Below are 19,474 nucleotides of genomic sequence, written 5' to 3'. Positions count from 1 at the left end.
TTTTGCCTACCGCAGAATCCCACTAAAACCAGTGAATCTTCTCTGTTGAAGTGCTGCCCCAGACTTCTAAGGGGTAGTGCCGTGGGATTTTCTTGTTCACTGGAGGACAACTCTGAAATCACTGGACTCTCCCAGTATTGCACCAGAACAATTGAGATTTAATTGAGTCATGAAGCGGACATTAACACAGACCTGATTCTGAGTGCTACCACTGAGCCAAACTGAATTCAATATGGCAGCTCACTTAGATGCAGCGGCATATTCGTCCGACTCACACAATTGTTTATATGTTAGTGTCATTCCTGATGTTTTCAACAATGATAAACTACAAGAGATCACTTGTAAAGTACGGAATTACTCATACAACCGACAGATACTGTTGAACATCAGCAGCAAAACATTACTCTGCCTGGATACCAACGGCAGAGTTGAGTAACCTTGGCTTGTTGTGCAGACCTGAGCTTGACCCCACCAAGGTGCTGCTCTCCTCGGCTGCCCCAGTGAGGAGACGCCACAGGCGGTGTGAGAGGAAACAGAAGCAGGGTAAGCGGAGCGGAATCTGTTCTAGGCTAAAGGCTCGCCCTGTTAGACCAGCGCTCCCGTCGATGTTGCTTGCCAATGTTCATTCCCTGGAAAATAAGTTGGACTGCATTCAACTACGAAGGGCGGTCCACCCGGAGATGAAAAACTGCTGCGCTTTTATCTTTACAGAAATGTGGCTCAATAACAGCATTCCCGATGCTGCTATTCAGCTGGATGGGCTGATCTCCTTCCGAGCAGATAGGGTAGCATCAGTGTCCGGTAAGACCCACGGAGGTGGTTTGTGTGTCTCTGTAAACAACGAATGGTGCAATAACGCTGTGTTGGTCTCGAAGCACTGTTTGCCGCTAGCGGAGTTTGCCATAGTTAAATGCCGGCCATACTCTCTGCCGAGGGAGTTCACAGCCATTTTTATTGTAGCTGCGTACATCCCCCCCAGGTGCTAATACCAGGGAAGCACTGTGTGAACTTTACGGAGCGATAAACGAACTTCAAACGGCTCAACCCGATGGCTGTTTCATTGTCGTTGGGGATTATAACCATGCTAACTTAAAATCGGTGCTTCCAAAATTTTTCCAACATGTTAACTTTGCAACCCAGGGAGAGAATACATTGGATCTGGTATTCACAGATATCAAGAATGTATACAGAGCTGTCCCCCACCCCCACCTTGGCTACTCAGACCACGTCTCTGTTGTGCTGATCCTGATGTGCAAACCACTCCTTAGACACTACAAACTGCTTCAGAAGCAGATAAGAATGTGGTCTGTGAATGCAATGTCAGCCTTACAGGACTACTTTGAAAACACGGACTGGAGTATGTTTAGAGAAGCAGCCACCTATGACCATACCATCAATTTGGAGGAGTACGCAGCTGTAGTGACTGACTACATCAACAAGTGCATTGATGATGTCACTGTCATCAAAACCATCACCACACGCGCCAACCAGAAGCTATGGCTGACAGCAGAGATATATGAACTGTTGAAAACCCAAGACACTGCCTTCAGGTCAGGTGATGTGGCAGCCCTTAGGACAGCGAGGGCCAACCTGTCCTGCGGCATCAGTGAGGCAAAGAGGAGTTATGCCCAGAAGATCCAGGGCTACTTCCCTGATACCAAGGACACAAGACGTCTGTGGCAGGGCATCCAGGCTATCACAGACTGCAAGCCCCCACCTCGCACTTGTGACAATGACGCCCCCTCCCAGATGTGCTGAACAACTTTTATGCTCGGTTTGATGACCTTAACAATGAACTTGCGAGCAAGATGTCTCCACCGCCCAATGACCAGGCACTTTGTCCTCAGCTAGTGTGAGGAAGATATTATCCAGGGTTGACCCTCTGAAATCAGCGGGACCTGATAACGTACCTGGCTGTGTGCTCAGGGACTGCGCAGACCAGCTGGCAAATGTATTTACCAACATATTTAATGTCCCTTTGAGCCAAACAGTTGTCCCCGTATTGTTTCAAATCTACCACCATCATACCAGTGCCTAAAAAGACACCTGTAACCTGACTAAATGACTACCACCCCGTGGCACTGACACCAATCATCATGAAGTGCTTCGAGAGGTTAGTCTTGCAACACATCAAATCTATTCTCCCTCCCTTACTGGACCCCCTTCAGTTTGCATACCGCCCCAATCGGTCAACCGAAGATGCAGTGTCCTTTGCCCTCCACCTGGCCTTGTGTCACCTAGATCAAAAGGACACTTATGTTAGGATGCTCTTCATAGTTTTAAAGGCAGAGCTGAAGTCTATCATCCCACAGAACCTCATAAGGAAGCTACACCTACTGAGCCTTAGCACCTCCACCTGCAATTGGATTCTGGACTTCCTCTCTGAAAGGCCACAGTCAGTTCGTATTGGAAATACCATCTCAAATATCACCAGGCTGAGCACCGGAGCCCCCCAGGGCTGCGTGCTCAGTCCACTGCTGTTACACTGCTGACCCATGACTGTTCTGCCAACTCAAGCTCCAACCATATCATCAAGTTTGCTGATGATACAACAGTGGTGGGCCTCATCAGCAGGAACGATGAAACAACTTACAGAGAGGAGGTGGCGAGGCTGGTGGATTGGTGCTCAGTCAACAATCTCTCCTTGAACGTGGACAAAACAAGGGAGATGACTGGATTTTAGAAAGGCCCAGGCTGACCACTTACCCCTGTGCATCAGTGGCACCATTGTACAGAGAGTCAGCTGCTATAAGTTCTTGGGAATACATATAGCAGACGATCTGTCTTGGTCAACCAACATCTCCTCTCTCGCCAAGAAGGCACAGCAGTGTCTCCAATTTTTACGGTGGCTGAAGAGAGCAAACCTGCCCTCCCCCACCCTGACCACATTCTACAGGGGTACCATTGAGAGTGTCCTGACCAGCTGCATCTCTGCCTGGTACAGTAACTGTAACATCTCTGACCGTAAGTCTTTGCAGAGAATTGCGAGTACAGCTGGAAAGATCATTGGAGTACCTCTTCCCTCCATCCTGGATATCTACAACACACGATGCACACACAAGGTCTGCAGAATCATAGATGACCCTTCTCATCCCTCCCACGGCCTATTTGTCCCACTGCCGTCTGGCGAGCAGTACCGGAGCATTCGGACCAGAACTACTAGACTGTACAACAGTTTTTTTCCCCCTCAGGCTGTCAGTCTCCTGAATACCCTGGAGACAGTTTCAGACAAATGCCCTGTCAAAAGCCCTGGTTTGCACAACGGCGTATAAGAACTTTGGCTGCTGCTGAACATGTTTATACAATTAGTGTAACACAGAGTTTTGTATTTTCTTCGTCTATTTCAGTTTTGCACTAAATTTGCACTAAATTGTATTTTGTATATACTGGTTTTTGCACTATTTGTACTTGCACAAATTTTTTTGTTTGCATTTATTGTATGTCTTCTGTTTTATTTATGTCCTGATGTGTGAGTCTGGGGGAAACGACGTTTCGTTCCTCCATGTGTTTTTATATAGCATAAGGGTGAATGACAATAAAGTAACTTGAACTTGAACTAATATGGGGTATCATCATGTTTTTTTTGTTTGGCTTAGTTTGAAATTTCAACTACAAAGTTGTTTATGTGTTAAATGAGTTCTGACTAGGAGTTTCAATAATATGTTAGTGGGATTCTAAACACTTTTTTTTCTTCTTGCTCAGATCTACCACCTACAAATCTCTAAATTTGGATGTCTCCGTCAGATACACCCAGGGAAGCTGGATGGGTCAACTTGGGACAGATGTCATGACCATTCCAAAAGGTCTCAATGGCACTGTTACTATCAATATTGCCACTATCCTTCAATCAGAGGACTTCTTCTTGCCTGGAATTAAATGGCAAGGGATTCTGGGTCTGGCCTACAGAATGTTAGCTAAAGTAAGTTTCAGTTATTTTCTTTTTTTTTAAAATGTTTTTTCTTCATTTGGCCTTCCTGAAGATATCTGAATCAGTATTATTGGAAAGAAAAACACAGCGGAAAATTTCTATAGGCAAAAAAAACAAGAAATTTGCTAAGCAGTTTCTAGCTGTGTTCCTTTTAATTCCCACCTTGTTTGTTCCTTCTGCAGCCATCCAGTTCGGTGGAGCCTTTCTTTGACTCCTTAGTGAGGCAGTTGGGGATTCCAGATGTATTCTCACTCCAGATGTGCGGTGCAGGCTTGTCACTAAGAGCTGAAGAGCAATCCAGCCCAGTGGAAGGGAGTTTGGTAAGTGCGGAGGAATGTTGGTGCTCTGGTTGCTTTCCAAGAATGTATGACCTTGGTCATGTACTTGGTTGTCTGCTCCAAACCTTGAAGTTCATAAAATGTTGTCCTCGTTATATTGCGCAGAGTGCCAATAACAATCCATGTTTTTGATATTTTGGCTGGACATGTATCAGCCAGTGAGATAAGAGCATGAAGAGCAGCCTGCTGCTAACTTGTAAGCCAATGTATATATTAAAAAAAGTGGGCAAACTAAACAGATGTGCAGAGGTTTCACTGCTGGTCTGAAAGCAGGAGTTCTACTGTTGTATCTGCAGAATTTAATTTGTGTATTAAAATAAATTGGAATAAAAAGACCATAAAACCACGTGCCCCACTGATGGCCTTCAGGTGAGAAAATCTGTCATCCTCATCTGACCTGGCCTATTGTGACCAACTACATATTATGACACAGAAGGATGCCATTCAGACCATCGGGTCCATACTGGCTCCCAGCAGAGTAAACCTATTAGTTCCACTGTCCCTCTTCTTTCTCTGCAGCCCAGCCACTTCTCTGTTTAATGCCGTTAATTCCCCTTTGATTATGTTGCTAGTTACCGACATTGAGGAGTAATTTGCAGTGATCAATTAACCTACCACATGCTTGTGATGTGGGATGGAACTAGAGCACCCTGGTGGAACTGCATGTGGTCACAGGGAGAACATACAAATTCCACACAGATGACAACAGAGGTCCAAATCAAACCCTGGTACCTGACGTTGTAAAGCAGCAGCAGTAACTGCTGTGCCACCGTGACGTTTAACAACCCCATGAAATAGCCTAGCAAGCTCTCTCTTCAAGGGCGATTATGAGTGGATGGTAAATGTTGACCTTGTTGACAAAACCTTGAGAGCTAATACTGTTTATGAAGTAAGGAATTCTTATTCGGATTGAAAATCGTGCAACTTGGAGTTTGTTTGGGTTAAGGCTTGCAATTGAAATTGTAGGTGCTGACTGGAATCTCAATTCCGTTGTGTGTTGGATAATTTGATGCTGTCGTAGCAAGCATTTGCACACAGATATCTGTATTGTGGATTGGAGCTGTTCCTTAGCCACTTATTCCCATCAGTTCAAAGCTCCCTGTATCCTCCTCTGTCCACTTGAAACTGGAGCAGCATCTTCCAACTAATCCATCTGATTCTTATTCTCCACCATATGATCTGGGTTCTAGCTGAATATTTCAATCTGCGCCAAATTTTTGTTGCAGTCCTTGTGACTGAACATTTTTTTACTTATTCATCCTCAAGAAAAGGCCTTGGAAGCAAGCTCAGTTTTTATTGCCCTTCATTAAATGCCCCCATAAAGGTCATGGTGAGCCACAGTTTTGCTACAGTATAATGAAGGTGCTTCTGCAGGGCTATTAAGCATCCCTGAATAAGACCGATATATTTCCTAGTCAGGATGAATCGTACAGCGCAGAAATGTGTGCTTCAGCCCATTATGTTCATGCTGAACCTTTTGTCCATTTATACTAATCCCACTTGCCTGCATTGGATCCGTTTCCTTCTCTGCTTTTCCTATACAAGTGTCTGTCTAAATGCCTTTTAAACATAGTCATTGTTTTTGATTCCACCACCTTCGGCAGTGCATTCCAGATATCAAACACTCTTGGTGTAAAAACAAAAATCCTTACACCTCAGATAACTGTTTAAAAACTCCTTCTCATCTTAAACCTATGCCCTCTTATTTTAGATAGTCCTAATCTTTCCCATGGTAGGGCCATCTACCTAATCTATGCCCCTCGACCTCCTTTGCTCCAGGGCAGATGAGCACAACCTATCCAATCTCGTCCCTTAACTAAAGTCCTCTGATCCAGGCAACGTTCAGGTAAATTTCCTTTGCACTCTCCACTGCAACCACATCCTATAGTGTGGTGACCAGAACTGAGCACAGCACTCCGAGTGTCATGTAAATTTGCAACATAACATCCTAACTTTTATATTCTCCATATGCCGCCTTCACCACACTCGCTACCTGTGTTGCCACTTTCAGGGAATTATGGGCTTGCACCTCTGGGTCTCAATGTTCATCAACATTTCTTCGTGCCCTTCCATTGACTTCCCAAAGTGGATCACCTTGTACTGTATGTGTCAGGATGGTGGCTGTGTTCTCATGCACCCAGTATCCTTGCAGTTCAGGTTGTGAGTTTGGGAGAGGCTGTCACAGAAAAAATGGATGCATTCTTTTAATTATTGTGTACTTCTAAAAACAAAAGCAGGAAATAGTATTTTTTTATATTGTCCTTTTAGATTATGGGTGGAATTGAACCAAGTCTTTCTCAGGGGGAAACTTGGTACACCCCTATCAAAGAAGAATGGTACTACCAAATCGAGGTTCTTAAACTGGAAGTGGGAGGACAAAATCTGAACTTGGACTGCACAGAGGTAAGCATGGTATTAATGCAGAGGTGTGGTTTCTCTATAGGTGAGGCATCTAAAGCAAAATATGGCAGAATATCATTCCCTACCTGCTGAGGAAATTTTAATGATGGTAACTTCATTAACTAGATTAACGTGACAGGAGCTTGAATCCAACTAGTAGTTGTTTAATAACCTCCTTATTAGGGCTTGAATTTTTTGGGTTTTCACTGATAAAGCTCTCCCAAAGTAGAATTGTTTTTTTTCCCACTGATTAAATATCCATGCTAGAGATTGAAATGGTGCAAAGAAATCTGCAAATTTGGGTTTTGCTTTCATTGTGCAGTAAGTGATGGTTAAAGCACATTTGCAGACCACTGGCCAATCCTGCTTGTCTGTCGGATGCACTTCTCGGTTGTATGACGCATGAAACCAGATTGCAGGGAATTACAGGGCAGAAAGATGATGACCTACCTCTTTTTTTTCCTCCTTCCTGGCTAAAAGTGGTGTGTCTGAGTCCATAGAAATATTTTAAAACTTTGGCAAAAGTTAAGTGGAGCGTGTGCCTTTGAGAGATGGGAGAGCCAAAAGGAACTTCTTTACGATAGTCCTGATGCAGAGTTTCGACCCGAAGCACTGACAACTTTTTCACCCCACAGTTGCTGCTCAACCCACTGAGTTCCTCCAGCAGATAGCGTGTATCCAGCATCTGCGGACTCGTGTCTCTTCTTTACAATAGGTTTTGAGCAAGTGTGGTTTTTTTTAATTTTTTTTAAGTTTTTGTTAAGTTTCAAGGATACAGCTTCTTGTTCGTGCTGTCTGTGTTTATATAATTGCTTCCCAGAGATGGGTGGAAGATCTTCCCTGTGTATATTATGGGGTGCTATCTATTGCGGCCAGTCACGTGTTAATTAAAGCCATTCTTGCATGTCTCTTAAGTGCCAGCTTTTAACACACTGACCTCAACTGGCCATTGTGAAGGGGAATGACGACCTTTGTCCGAGTTGACATATTTGCTTCGGCAATTCCAGGAGTACCCTGGAGATGCAAGAGAGGAGCAAAAAACCAAACTACTGGAGGAACTCAACAGGTCAAGCAGCACCTGTGGAGGCAAAGGGATAATCAGTGTATCGGGTGAGACCCTGCGCCGGTTTCTGATGCAGTATCTCAACCTGAAACGTCGACTTTTGATCTGCTGAGTTCCTCGAGCAGTTTGTTTTTTGCTCCAGGAGTACTCTGTTGCGTGGGGAGGGGGGAACGGAAGAGTAGCAGCAAAGGGTCACACTCACTGCTGCTATCCCATTACTCCTACTGACAAATAACCTTGTGCAGTCATTGCTGATGGATGAAATGAAGCTTGACTGTGATTCCCCCACAGTTGAATAGCTGGAGACTGGCTGAGGATTTAATTATGAAGAACAGTCACCCCAGTGTGCAATACTACACCCCAGTATGAGTTTGATTCATTAGAAAAGAAGGGCGAAGAAATAACAATACCATTAACTTCATTAGCTTGGGCTCTAACACCAATAGCAACTTCCCCTCCACATCTCTTCAACTGCTGGGTAAGGTGACTGATCAACTGTGGGAATTTTGCTAGAATGTTCCTTGGCAAATAGTCCAGTCAGCCAGTCTGATTTTTAAATTGAGCAGTTCCGGGTGACTGACGTGTGCAAGAGATCTGTAAGGACACAGGAATGTAGATTGAAGATAGTGAAATATCTGGCATCCTATTAAGGCAGTTACCTCTGCAAATTCTGTGAGTGAGATCGGCCACAAGTTAAATTGGAGCGGTTTCTCTTGCTGTGAGCAGCCTTTAAATGGGGGCTTGGAATGTACGTGGGGTGTTGCTGGAATGAGGCAAGGAGTGTACATTGCTGTTGAGGTTAGCCATTAGACAGATGAGTTTAGTATTGATTCATTTGAGTTGCACATCCACTTCTGCTAGTGGAAGGAATTTGCACGTGAAAATTCATTTAACAACATCAACATTGGGGTGTTCTTTAACCATTCAGTTACCTTAAATAGTTGAACTTGTGTTTATATTGAGTTTGAAATGTGTTGGAATGCTTCTTGCTCACAATGAAGTACTATTTTGAAAACTAGGTTCTTCCACAAATGAACAATAGTTTTTTTTGTGTGGTTGAAAAACTGTCTGGAAGTGAATTTTGGGTGTGTCAGATCCGGTTACTTTTGAATCTGCAGGATTTTTCAGGAGTCCAAGAATGAGTTGAAAACAACTTGGTGCTTCACAAAGTTTTATTGGAAAAGTTTAAAACAAAGAAACGTTCACAGAGCACATGGCACCAGCTTTACTAGTGGGAGATGAGCCAAGACAAAGGAACTAAAAATGAGCTAGGGTGGGGAGAGAGAGAGAGGCAAGATAAGCAAGAGAGAGATTAACAAAACAAAAACACACCTTTTATACCTGAGATAAGAGGTACTCCTTAGCTAACAGTCAATCAGAAAATCTATTAGATACTGTGGCAAAACCAACCAATGAGAAAACACGTATTCACCAACCGACCATTCCTTGTAAAGCCACTTGAGGTGTATTAAACACTGTACATGTTTTTAAAAAAACTACTTAAAACAGTCGAATCCAACAGGTGTTATGCTACTCTTAATGGCATTTGGATGAGCTGGGTGCCAGGACACAAGGAAATCTCACCTCAAAATGACTCCACGTTAACAACTGGTGATAACTCTGACAAAAATGTGCTTCATCCCACATTAGCAATGATTTCTGTCTGCACGGACACCATTCTCGGCTGGCGTCTCAAACAGTGCCGCACTCCTTCAGTATTATTTGCTGTGAGGTTAAGTTGCTGTATTGGGGATTCAGTTGTAGGCAATTGATGGGATCTGGGGGGGATTACTGTGAATGTGGAGAGAATTTTTAAAAAATGGGATTAGTGTAAATGGGAGCTTGACAGTAGACCAAAGGGCCTGCTTCCTGGCTGACGTCACCAATGTCCTTCAGTGAGGGAAATCTCTCGTTCTTGCCCTGTGTGACCCATGAATGCCTCAACGCCACCAGTTTGGTTAACTGTTGAATGCCTTCTGACCTGAAGAGTCTATCAGCCAAAATGAAATTCCCATACAGGGATATGAACCCACAACCGTCAATGCAAAACAAAAAAACTGGGTGTGTTACTGTGGAGTCCATGCTAACAGCTTAAATATAGCAGCAGTTCAGTTCGTATTTGCATGCAATTCCACAAGTGGGATGATCCCACTTGGTGTATTTGGTGGGCAAAACTTTGTAAATATTAGGTTGTCAGATTAGTCCAGTACTTGGACTTGGGTTTTGGATTTGGCTTCACTGGTATGAATGAAAAGCAAAGGATGTGTGGATTTCCAGACTAGGATTTGTATTGGCTTCTTGTTGATACAGCGGTTGGTATGTAACTGTAATTTAACGTCTCATCTTTAGTCCCATTTGTATCCCAGTATTGTATTCAGCAGCACCTGTCATTGCTGTAGGGATAGAGTGTGAACTAACATTGTTTTCACTCTCCCCCTAGTACAACACTGACAAGGCCATCGTGGACAGTGGCACCACCCTCCTGCGCCTACCAGTGAATGTCTTTCTTGCAGTTGTGATGGCCATTAAAGAAGGCTCAAAGGTAAGAGACTCGCCCAAGCCCTGGCGGTTGGGAAGATGCCACTTGTGATTGAATAAGTCTGTTCCTCCAACATTGCGTACGTGACCACCCAGGCCCTAGGCTCCTGCTGCAAAGACAACATTTAATGAGCTGGGTAAATCCAGGGAGTTCATGGGGGTATTTAATGAGATCAATACCATTATAACTGATCAGGCTCTCAAATGTGGGAACCGTGCATTTTAAGCTGTGATTTTTGCCCTCCCCATCAGTTACAGTTTTAATTGTACTTAAACAGACGAGAATTGTCTTTATAACAATTATAATGGTATTATTATAGATTAGTTATGAAAGTTCAAATATTGAGCTGTGTCCAGGGCCAGGTCTGAGCCTAGATTCTGGGCATTGCAAGATCAAAATCCCCAACTTGGGGTGGGAGTGTAGCAGATATTAAGGGAGTGGAGCCAGTGATCAGCCGACATTACCTCATGGTCCGAATAGTCTGCAGCAGAGAAGAGTGAGATAAGACGAGATGGACTACAAACTTGTTCACCAGCAAGTTCAGAGAAATAAATTTCTCTACCCAATAGGGCTGTAGAGGCTCAGTTAATCAGTACATTCAAGAAAGAGACTGACAGCTTTTTAAATATTAAGAAAATTTAAGGGAATTTTATTGAATGGCAGAACAAGCACAAGGTGCTGAAGGTTGTGAACTTCTGAAGGAACAGCTACCCAAACGGACATTTTAGTTTGTCAAAACTTCTCTTTGTACAGTTTTCTATCCCTTCCATTTCCCAAAATAGCATAATCAAGCTCGGGGACTCATAGTAGTAAGAATTTTGCATGCAAATACACATTACCAGATATTTGATACCTCTGCCAGTCTTGTTCCTTGATGGAGAGTTAACAGTCAGCACCAGATTCCCTAATCAACTGTGAACATGAGAGTGATACAATAATGAGCACTAATGAGCGTTGATAGATTTTGCCCTTCACAAGTGGGGACTGTGCAGGTGGCATGGTCTATTATTATCAAACATTGCAACTTTTTAATGCACTTGGATTCACCTTAGCCATTTTATCATAAACACTTCAAATCCTGTGGGATTACTGTTTAGTTAGGCAGGCATGGTAGTGTAGCAATTAGCGTAATGCTATTACCGTGCCAGCGACTCGGGTTCAATTCCAGCCACTGCCTATAAGGAGTTTATGCGTTCTCCCAGTAGACCGTGGGTTTCCTCCCGGATGCTCTGGTTTCCTCCCACATTCCAAAGACGTACAGTTTAGAAAGTTGTGGGCATGCTATGTTGGCGCCAGAAGCATGACGACCCTTGTGGGCTGCCCTCAGAACACTCTACGCAAAGATGCATTTCAGTGTGTTTCAATGTACATGTGACTAAGATATCTTATCTTAGTTTCTAGGATGCTTTCTTGTTTTACCATGCAATACTTGCATCATCAACAGTGCTTTCTGTGCTGCATTTATCTTATGAACTTAATTTTACAAGAGAAATGGTACAAAATTTTCCCTTCCCTTTTTCTTCCATTTTTTTTCCAGTCATATAGCAGGAGGGTAAAATTTAAATTCTGTTGTGAAGAAGCTTCCTTGCCCCTGGCTCCCAGGGTTTCCTCTCTAATTGTGTTGGCACACTTCAGTGGCAGCGTGCCTGACAGCCCACGGAAACCAAATGTTCCTCTGGATGCAACGAAGAGCAATAAGTTATCATTCAACACTCCTGCAAGCTGTGATGCGCACCACGTGCTGTTTTCTATCCACTTAGTGAGCAGGCAGACTAAAACTAACAACTAGTCATTGAGGTTGGAACTGGGTATAGAGTGAGTGGGCTCCTTGAACTGGCTGTTGTATTGTCAAGAGCAATAACTCCTGTACAACCGGTACCCCTGCCATTTTCCAACTGTTGATTCCCCATAACTTTGGCTTATGACCTTTCAAGCAACATCTTGATCTTTAAAATTCTCATCGTATTTTCAGGTCCTTCCCTGCCCAGAATTATCTTCTACTTCTGGCCTTGTGAGGCCATAAACGTTGATTTTCCCCACCCACCCCAATGTTGATTTCTGTAGTTCACAGGAACAAGTTGAACTATTAAGAATTACAGCAAATTTATAACTCAAATTGCCCTCATTCCTGTTAACAGTGGCTGCTCAGTAAGACATGATTAGGGAGTGTGGATGACCCTGCCTTTTGACCACCACAGCCCTGAGCTCTGGAAATCCTTCCGTAAACCTGTCCAGCTCTCTTGTCGAGCACCTTCACTCCATCCGCTGTACCAGCCGGGTTCTCCCGCTGCCCAGCCATTATAATTCCACTTCCAATTCCCACATTGACATGTCTGTCCACGGCTTGATCTCCACTGCCGAGTTGAGGCTAGACACCGATTAGAGGAATGGCACCTCGTATTCTGCCTTGGTAGTCTCCAACATGGGGCACAAATGTCGATTTCTCTAACTTCTGGTAACTACTCCTTTCTGTCCCTTCCCTTTTACTTCTGGTCCCACCAGCCCCCATCACCCTATCTCTTTCCCCTCCCCCACACTCTGTATCTGCCCATCACCCACACTTCCCTCCCATTGGTTCTCCTTTTCATTCCATGGTCCACTATCCTCTCCTATCAGATTCCATCTTCTTTAGCCCTTTGTCGGTTCCACCTATCACCTCCCAGCTTCTCACATCATTTCCCACTCTCCTCCCTCCCTCACCTGCCTACCACCCCCCTCACCTGGATCGACCAGCTCTTGATCCACCCCTTCCCCTCACCTTTGTATACTGGCTATTTCCCCTCCTTCCAGTCCGGATGCAGGGTCTCAACCCCAAATGCTGATTTGTTCATTTCCCTCCATAGATGCTGCCTGACCTGCAGAGTTCCTCCAGCTCTTGTGTGTTGCTCCAACTCTCTTATTTCTAAGTTACTCCCTGAAACCTACTACTAACTAAGCCTTTGACCATTTGAGCTACACAAGGAGATGGTAGAACAGTATCAGATTGTTGCTGGGAAACCCCTGGATAACTTGCCAGGTGAACGATATCATTTAACATGAGGCATTTACTGCCAGCAAACCTGAAAAGCAGGAATATTATCCTTCCAAGCTATGGAATGCGGATGTGAGGTACAGATGAGAGGATTTTTACAGCATATTTTCAATTGGGTAGTAAATTAATCAGATCAAATTCACCCTTTTAATAATCTTTAAACTGAAGGTGGGACATTCCCATTGCTGAGACTGTGTCCATGTTTACTGGAAGAAGATTATTTTTACTAAAAAGTATATGTTGTGAGACTCTATTCTTGGACGAGAGTGTGGAATAATGTTGGTCTAATTCTGAAGTCTGCCCATAGCATCAGACTTTAATCACAGAACCATTAGGAGCCCCTACAGGTCAGGTTGACTGACATCCAAGACAGATTCTACATCCTTCATTCCACTCGGTGACTCTACAATCTGAGACATGCTGCCTTAACTTAATATTGATGAGCAGAAGTTGCTTGCAGTGACTTACTGTGGACTGGTCATCACAGGCCTGACCGAGTGAGGTCTCAGTCCAGTGGCAAAGATGGGGGTACTATTGGATACCGGACTCTGCTGCTTGGATACAAGCACTCCCCCTTGCTTGGGCACAGGTCATGGATGCCTTTATCCACTCACTCTACTTGGTTCCCCTCCCCTGACCCATCTGCCAGTGTCATGTCCAGAAATCTCATCCTCCCCCACTCTCTGTCTTGCATCCTGCCCTCAGTCCCCTCCTTTCTTCCGTTCTCGGGGCACCACCTCTCCCTCATCTTCCTCCTGCTCACTGCTGTCATAGTACAGCTGCCATTCCTCCAGTAGCTTGTTTGATAGGGTCTTTCGTGGGACCTGCCATTTGTAAGTAATTTAAGGATGACTGCTCCTTGCACTTCTGGTAAGAAGGTGGCTGGGTTCTGAAGTAGGAATGTGACTCATTATTTAACAGAACAACAGGGTGTGGCCTCGGGTATGGTTAGAATCACTCATTACTACTTTTGTATAGCTTAGCAAACAAATGCCAGTTCTCTTCTGACTGTTTTATTGCTTCCTTGTTCCGTAGCTTTCATTATTTTTGTCCCTTGTTTATGATTCTTGCTCAGAGCCTCATCACAGACATGTGCAGTCATTCTGTTAATTGCCCATTGTTTGAGCATGGTGCAGTATCACTAATTGTACTAGGTGGGCTGAGCTGTCAGTCCTGACATTTACTCCTCCTGTCGTTAATTAAAGGAGGTGGCTTTGGGTAGCCTGCATTTGTTACAGTGCTATATTTTTGGTGAAGAAAATTCTTTATCCGCCTTGGACGATTCTCTTCAGATTACGAGTGAAGTTTAATGCTACTGGCAGCAATTTAGAGGTTCTGAAATGTAGTTAAAGTTGTCCGACATTTTGTTGGTTTTCCTGGCCTAGTCTCCAACCAGTAAGCTGCTCCACTCAACCAGCCAAAATCCGTAACCTGACCTAGTCTGAGAATAAAAACCCAAAATGAGGGTCAGGCAGATTTATTTAACATTTGAGGAGCACAGGTCCCCCATATGACACTTTTTTTTTATTGTGGGATGACTGTTGCAGACACCAGCTACAAAATGGGAAACACTCTGAGACCGAGACTCCACTGTCTGGTCTGAATCCAGTCCTTACTCAGACTGTTTTTGCCTGCCATCCCTTTTTCCCCTTTCTTTCACATGAATAGTCTCACCTGCTGGTATGTCCTGGTAGTCCAGACTCTGCAACAGACAAAGAAGCTTAACTGCTCCTTTATTTCAGCCTATCAGGAAAATTTCCCTTTGTCCCCGAGCTGCTGAGTTTTTCCAGCATTTTCTGTTTTTATTATTGATTTTGTGCTTTCCGCCTTTTCCCTGACTGAGTATTTCCAAGCAGTGGTGACAGTCTCTATTTCCCCAATTCTGATGAAAGGACAAGGACCCAAGAGGTTAGCTCTCATTCTCTCTCCATGCTGCCTGACCTGCTGAGTATTCCCAGCACTTTTTTAAAATTTGCACAACATTATTGGTGTTTATACCCTCAGGGTGACTACAGCTGGGAAATAAATGTATCCACTGTCACCCCCAGATGAAGAACAAGAAAAAGGAACCAGACTATTAATGCTCCTTCCTAAATCAGTGCACTCCCTCAGTGCAGAGTTTCAGACTTGGGGGGAGAACCTGGGGCTGCCTTCCTCTGCCCCAGTTTTCACTTCTCTCCTTCCCATCTGTTAGGTATGTGGCTCCAAGCGCTATGTTAAGCAATTATACAAATATTTTATCTAAAAAGTGCTCAGGGAATAAACATTATTGTAGTCAACTGGTTCCACCTGCATTTTGAGCAGAGCATGCAGGCTGACAAGACTCGATCTTCCTTCGATTTTTTTTTTTTCCCCTGTGATTCCTTGCAAGTAAGTGAAGCTTGTACTTGCAAGTTCCCATCTTCCTCAGTGACCCATCTCCTCCATGAACACCATCTCCAGTGAAGTCAATTTTGTTTTGGATTTCGAGCAGTTTTTTTTTACTTTTCCAGTGAGTGAAGATTGGAAGAATCAGAAACAAGTCTCGGGGTAGTGCCCCTCATTATTACAGTATTAAGTGGGGCAACTTCTCACTGAGGTCTGATGCTGACACGGATGGAGGAGTCTGAATTGGACTGGGTTGCGGCCATGGAAGGAATTTAACGGTGTTCATTGGCCTCCAGAATGGTGATATGGAGATACAAGAGGCCGCAGATGCTGGAACCTGGAGCAAGAAGCAATCTGCTGGTGGAACTTGACAAGTTAGGCAGTGTCACCATTTCCCTCAACAGGTGCTGCCTGACCTGCTGAGTTCTTCCAGCGGTTTGTTCTTTGCTCCAGAAACATGATCTTGTTGCCGTACCAGTATAACTGGAGCACAGGATTGGGAGTTAATTTCAGTTTGAGTTGTGCCCTGGGCAGTATGGGGAAAAGTGAATTATTGGTATTGGTTTATTATTGTCACTTGTACTGAGTTACAGTGAAAAACTTGTCTTGCATACCAATCTACAGGTCAATTCATTACACAGTGCAGTTACATTGAGTTAGTACAGAGAACAATTAGAGTAAGACAGAGCTCCCCTTCCCATCGCCTATTCCTTATTGCATCCCCCTGTTGTCCACTGGAAAGGCTGCAGTTGTTCAAATCCTCTTGTTGCCCATTTCCTATTGGTGGTAGCCACAAGCTGCTCAACTGGTGAAGCTGAGCGACCAGCAGCAACAATGCCTTCAACTGCCAAAGATCTAAGTTCTGCAATTCCCTCCCTGCCCCTCTACCCCATTTCCTCCTCTTAAGATGCTCCTTAAAACATGCTTCCATGACTAAGCTTTCAATCCCTGCCTGAGATAAGGTAAGATCTTTATTAGTCACATGTACATCGAAACACACAGTGAAATGCACCTTTTGCGTGGAGTGTTCTGGGGGCAGCCCACAAGTGTCGCCACGCTTCCTGCGCCAACATAACATGCCCACAACTTCCTAACCCGTACATCTTTTGGAATGTGGGAGGAAACCACAGCACCCGGAGGAAACCCACGCAGACGTGGGGAGAATGTGCAAACTCCTTACAGACAGTGCCCGGAATTGAACCTGGCTCTCTGGCACTGTAATAGCGTTACACTAACCGCCATGCTACCGTGCTGCCATATATCATTGGTGTCAAATTTTGTTTTAAAACATTCTTCTGAAGCACATTGGGATATTTTACTATATTAGAAGTGCTATATAAATCCAAGTTGTTGTTTCACTTTTGGTGAGATCAACGATACAAGATTCTCCTGGAAAACTGTGGAAGTTGCAATATGTTCAGCTTGGGGAAAGATGAGGATAACCATGAAGACATTGGATCTTGTATACAAATCAGGAGCTGTAAATCGAAGCTGATTAATTATTTTAATTGAAACTGAAGATCAAAGAGAGCTAACCTTTGAGGTCTATTTGAAATGAAACAGATGCATTGGCCCATTTGACCTGGATTGTCCATTGCTAGTCAAGATTATTATAAAGTTTGAAATTAATTTTGACACATTTCAATTGCAGTTAAATATGATTTGTAACTTTCTTCATAGGATGAAATTCCTTCAGAACCATTTCATGGGTTGCAACCTGGGTAAATGTAGATTCCAATTTTAAAGGCCTCATCGAATTATTGCAGTTAGCACTGAACAACTTGAGGGGCCTTTTGCCATTTTCACACTGAAATATTCAATGATTCCCCTTGTTTCTCTGGAACATTGATAGTGATGAGTTGATGCTAACAATTGTCCTGAATATTCTTTCCCCACTTACTATTTTCTGCTCTGCTGAATATAAACAGGAGCACATGGTTTTAAGCCTTATCACTGGCACAAACTCCCAAGTAAAACGGCACGTATTGTGTGCTGAATACTTCGGGGGAAAAAAATGCTGATTTCATTATCGGCTTGTTTTGATGGGAATAAAAAAAATGTTTGCAGTGTTCATCAGGTCGGGGAGCAGCTGTGGAGAGGACAGAGCTAATGTTGCTGGTCAAAGATCTTCTGTCAGATCTGGGGAAAAATTAAAGATAAAACAAGTTTAAGTTGCTAAGAAAGGGGAGATGAGCAGTGAGAACAAAAGAGATCTGCAGTAGTGTCCAGGAGAAATTTAATAACTATTGAAAAAAAATTTAACAATTTTGTAAATTTTTTGGATTGAATAAATTTAATCTATCAAGTCCCATTCAATCTAATTTTTTCTTTCATCCATCCAGAGTTGACTCAGCTTTTTCCATATGGAAAAGGAAGGGAATAGTATGTTTTCGTGATTTATTCATTGATAACTGTTTTTCATCTTTTGAACAATTGTCTAACAAATACAATTTGCCTAGATCACACTTTTTTCGATATCTGCAAATTAGAAATTTTTAAAGCTACTATACTCTCTTCTCCCACACCTTCCAAAACTGAAATTATGGAAGAAATTTTTGGTTTTAATCCTCGTCAGAAAGGCTTGATAGCAATAATTTATGATTTAATTATGAAAATTCGTTCAGAACCACTGGACAAAATTAAGAACGAATGGGAAAGTGAACTCCAAACGTCTGTACCTACAGAGACTTGGAAAAAAATTCCTCATTTAGTTAATACATCTTCAATGTGTGCCAGACACTCTTTGATACAGTTTAAGGTAGTTCACAGGACCCATATGTCAAAAGATAAGCTAGCTCGTTCTTATCAACATATAAATCCTATATGTGACAGATGTAAATCAAATGTGGCTTCTTTGACACATATGTTTCGGTCCTGTCCTCTTTTGGAAAAATATTGGAAAGATATTTTTAACATTATTTCAAATGTATTGAAGATTGATTTACGACCTCACCCTATCACTGCAATTTTTGGTTTACCAAAGATAGAATCTGGCCATCTGTCTGCTTCCGCTAACCGTATGATTGCTTTTGTTACATTAATGGCCAAATGATCCATTTTGCTTAAGTGGAAGGATCCAATACCCCCCTACTACTTTTCAATGGTTCTCTCAAACTATATCATGTTTAAACTTGGAAAAAATATAGGAGTGGTACTGTCGATCCTGCGCTTAAATTTGAGGAAGTTTGGAGTCCATTTATTCAATATTTTCACGTGATATAGATCCCCTTATAATAACCCTTCAATTTAGAGGAACGGAGTTGACGACATAATATTGCTCTGTTTCTATTGAGAAATTTTAGTCCAGTTTTTTTTTCTGGTTTTTTTTGAATTTTTTTTCTTTAGCTTAGTTTGGTTTGATATATTGTTTATAATTTTTCTTATTGTTTTGGGGATTTTTTCTTTCTTTTATATTTTATAATAAATCTTTTTCTTTTATTATATTCATTCACTAACAGATCGTTGGATCTACAGATTTTTTTAATACTTTATTGTTCTTTATGATTATCCATGTCATGATTGTTCTCCCGATCTCTTTGTATTACATGTATAAATATTGATATATTAATCTGTATTAATTTGAAAACTAATAAAAAGATTGAAAAAGAAAGAAAGAAATTTGAAAACTTCAAATGCTGGAAATCAGAAATGCAAACAACCAAAGCTGGAGGTCAACCGGCACCTGTGGAGAGAAAAATAAAGTTAATGTTTCAGTTCAATGATCTATCTTCAGAACTAGAAGAAAAGCAAGGTTGCTGAGAAGGGGGAGGAGTAGAGAGAACAAAGGGATTGTCTGTGATAGAATGAA

The 19,474-nt window shown here is 42.8% G+C and overlaps 1 protein-coding gene across 2 annotated transcripts in view; it reads left to right on the top strand.

Annotated features, from left to right (window-relative positions):
* The window catches only part of bace2 (beta-secretase 2), a 59,716-nt gene that overhangs the window by 26,730 nt on the left and 13,512 nt on the right, over window positions 1-19,474 (top strand). For both annotated transcript variants that reach the window (XR_007956129.1, XM_052013278.1), the window contains exons 3-6: window positions 3,703-3,919; window positions 4,111-4,248; window positions 6,535-6,669; window positions 10,170-10,271. Coding sequence is in view for 1 of the 2 variants with exons in the window: in XM_052013278.1 (XP_051869238.1) it covers window positions 3,703-3,919; window positions 4,111-4,248; window positions 6,535-6,669; window positions 10,170-10,271 (592 nt within the window). In the remaining variant the exon portion in view is untranslated. The remainder of the gene's footprint in view (window positions 1-3,702; window positions 3,920-4,110; window positions 4,249-6,534; window positions 6,670-10,169; window positions 10,272-19,474) is intronic.

This window comes from Pristis pectinata, chromosome 4, assembly GCF_009764475.1.
Source record: "Pristis pectinata isolate sPriPec2 chromosome 4, sPriPec2.1.pri, whole genome shotgun sequence".
NCBI classification, from domain to species: domain Eukaryota; kingdom Metazoa; phylum Chordata; class Chondrichthyes; order Rhinopristiformes; family Pristidae; genus Pristis; species Pristis pectinata.
This window is presented reverse-complemented; position numbering and strand designations above follow the sequence as displayed.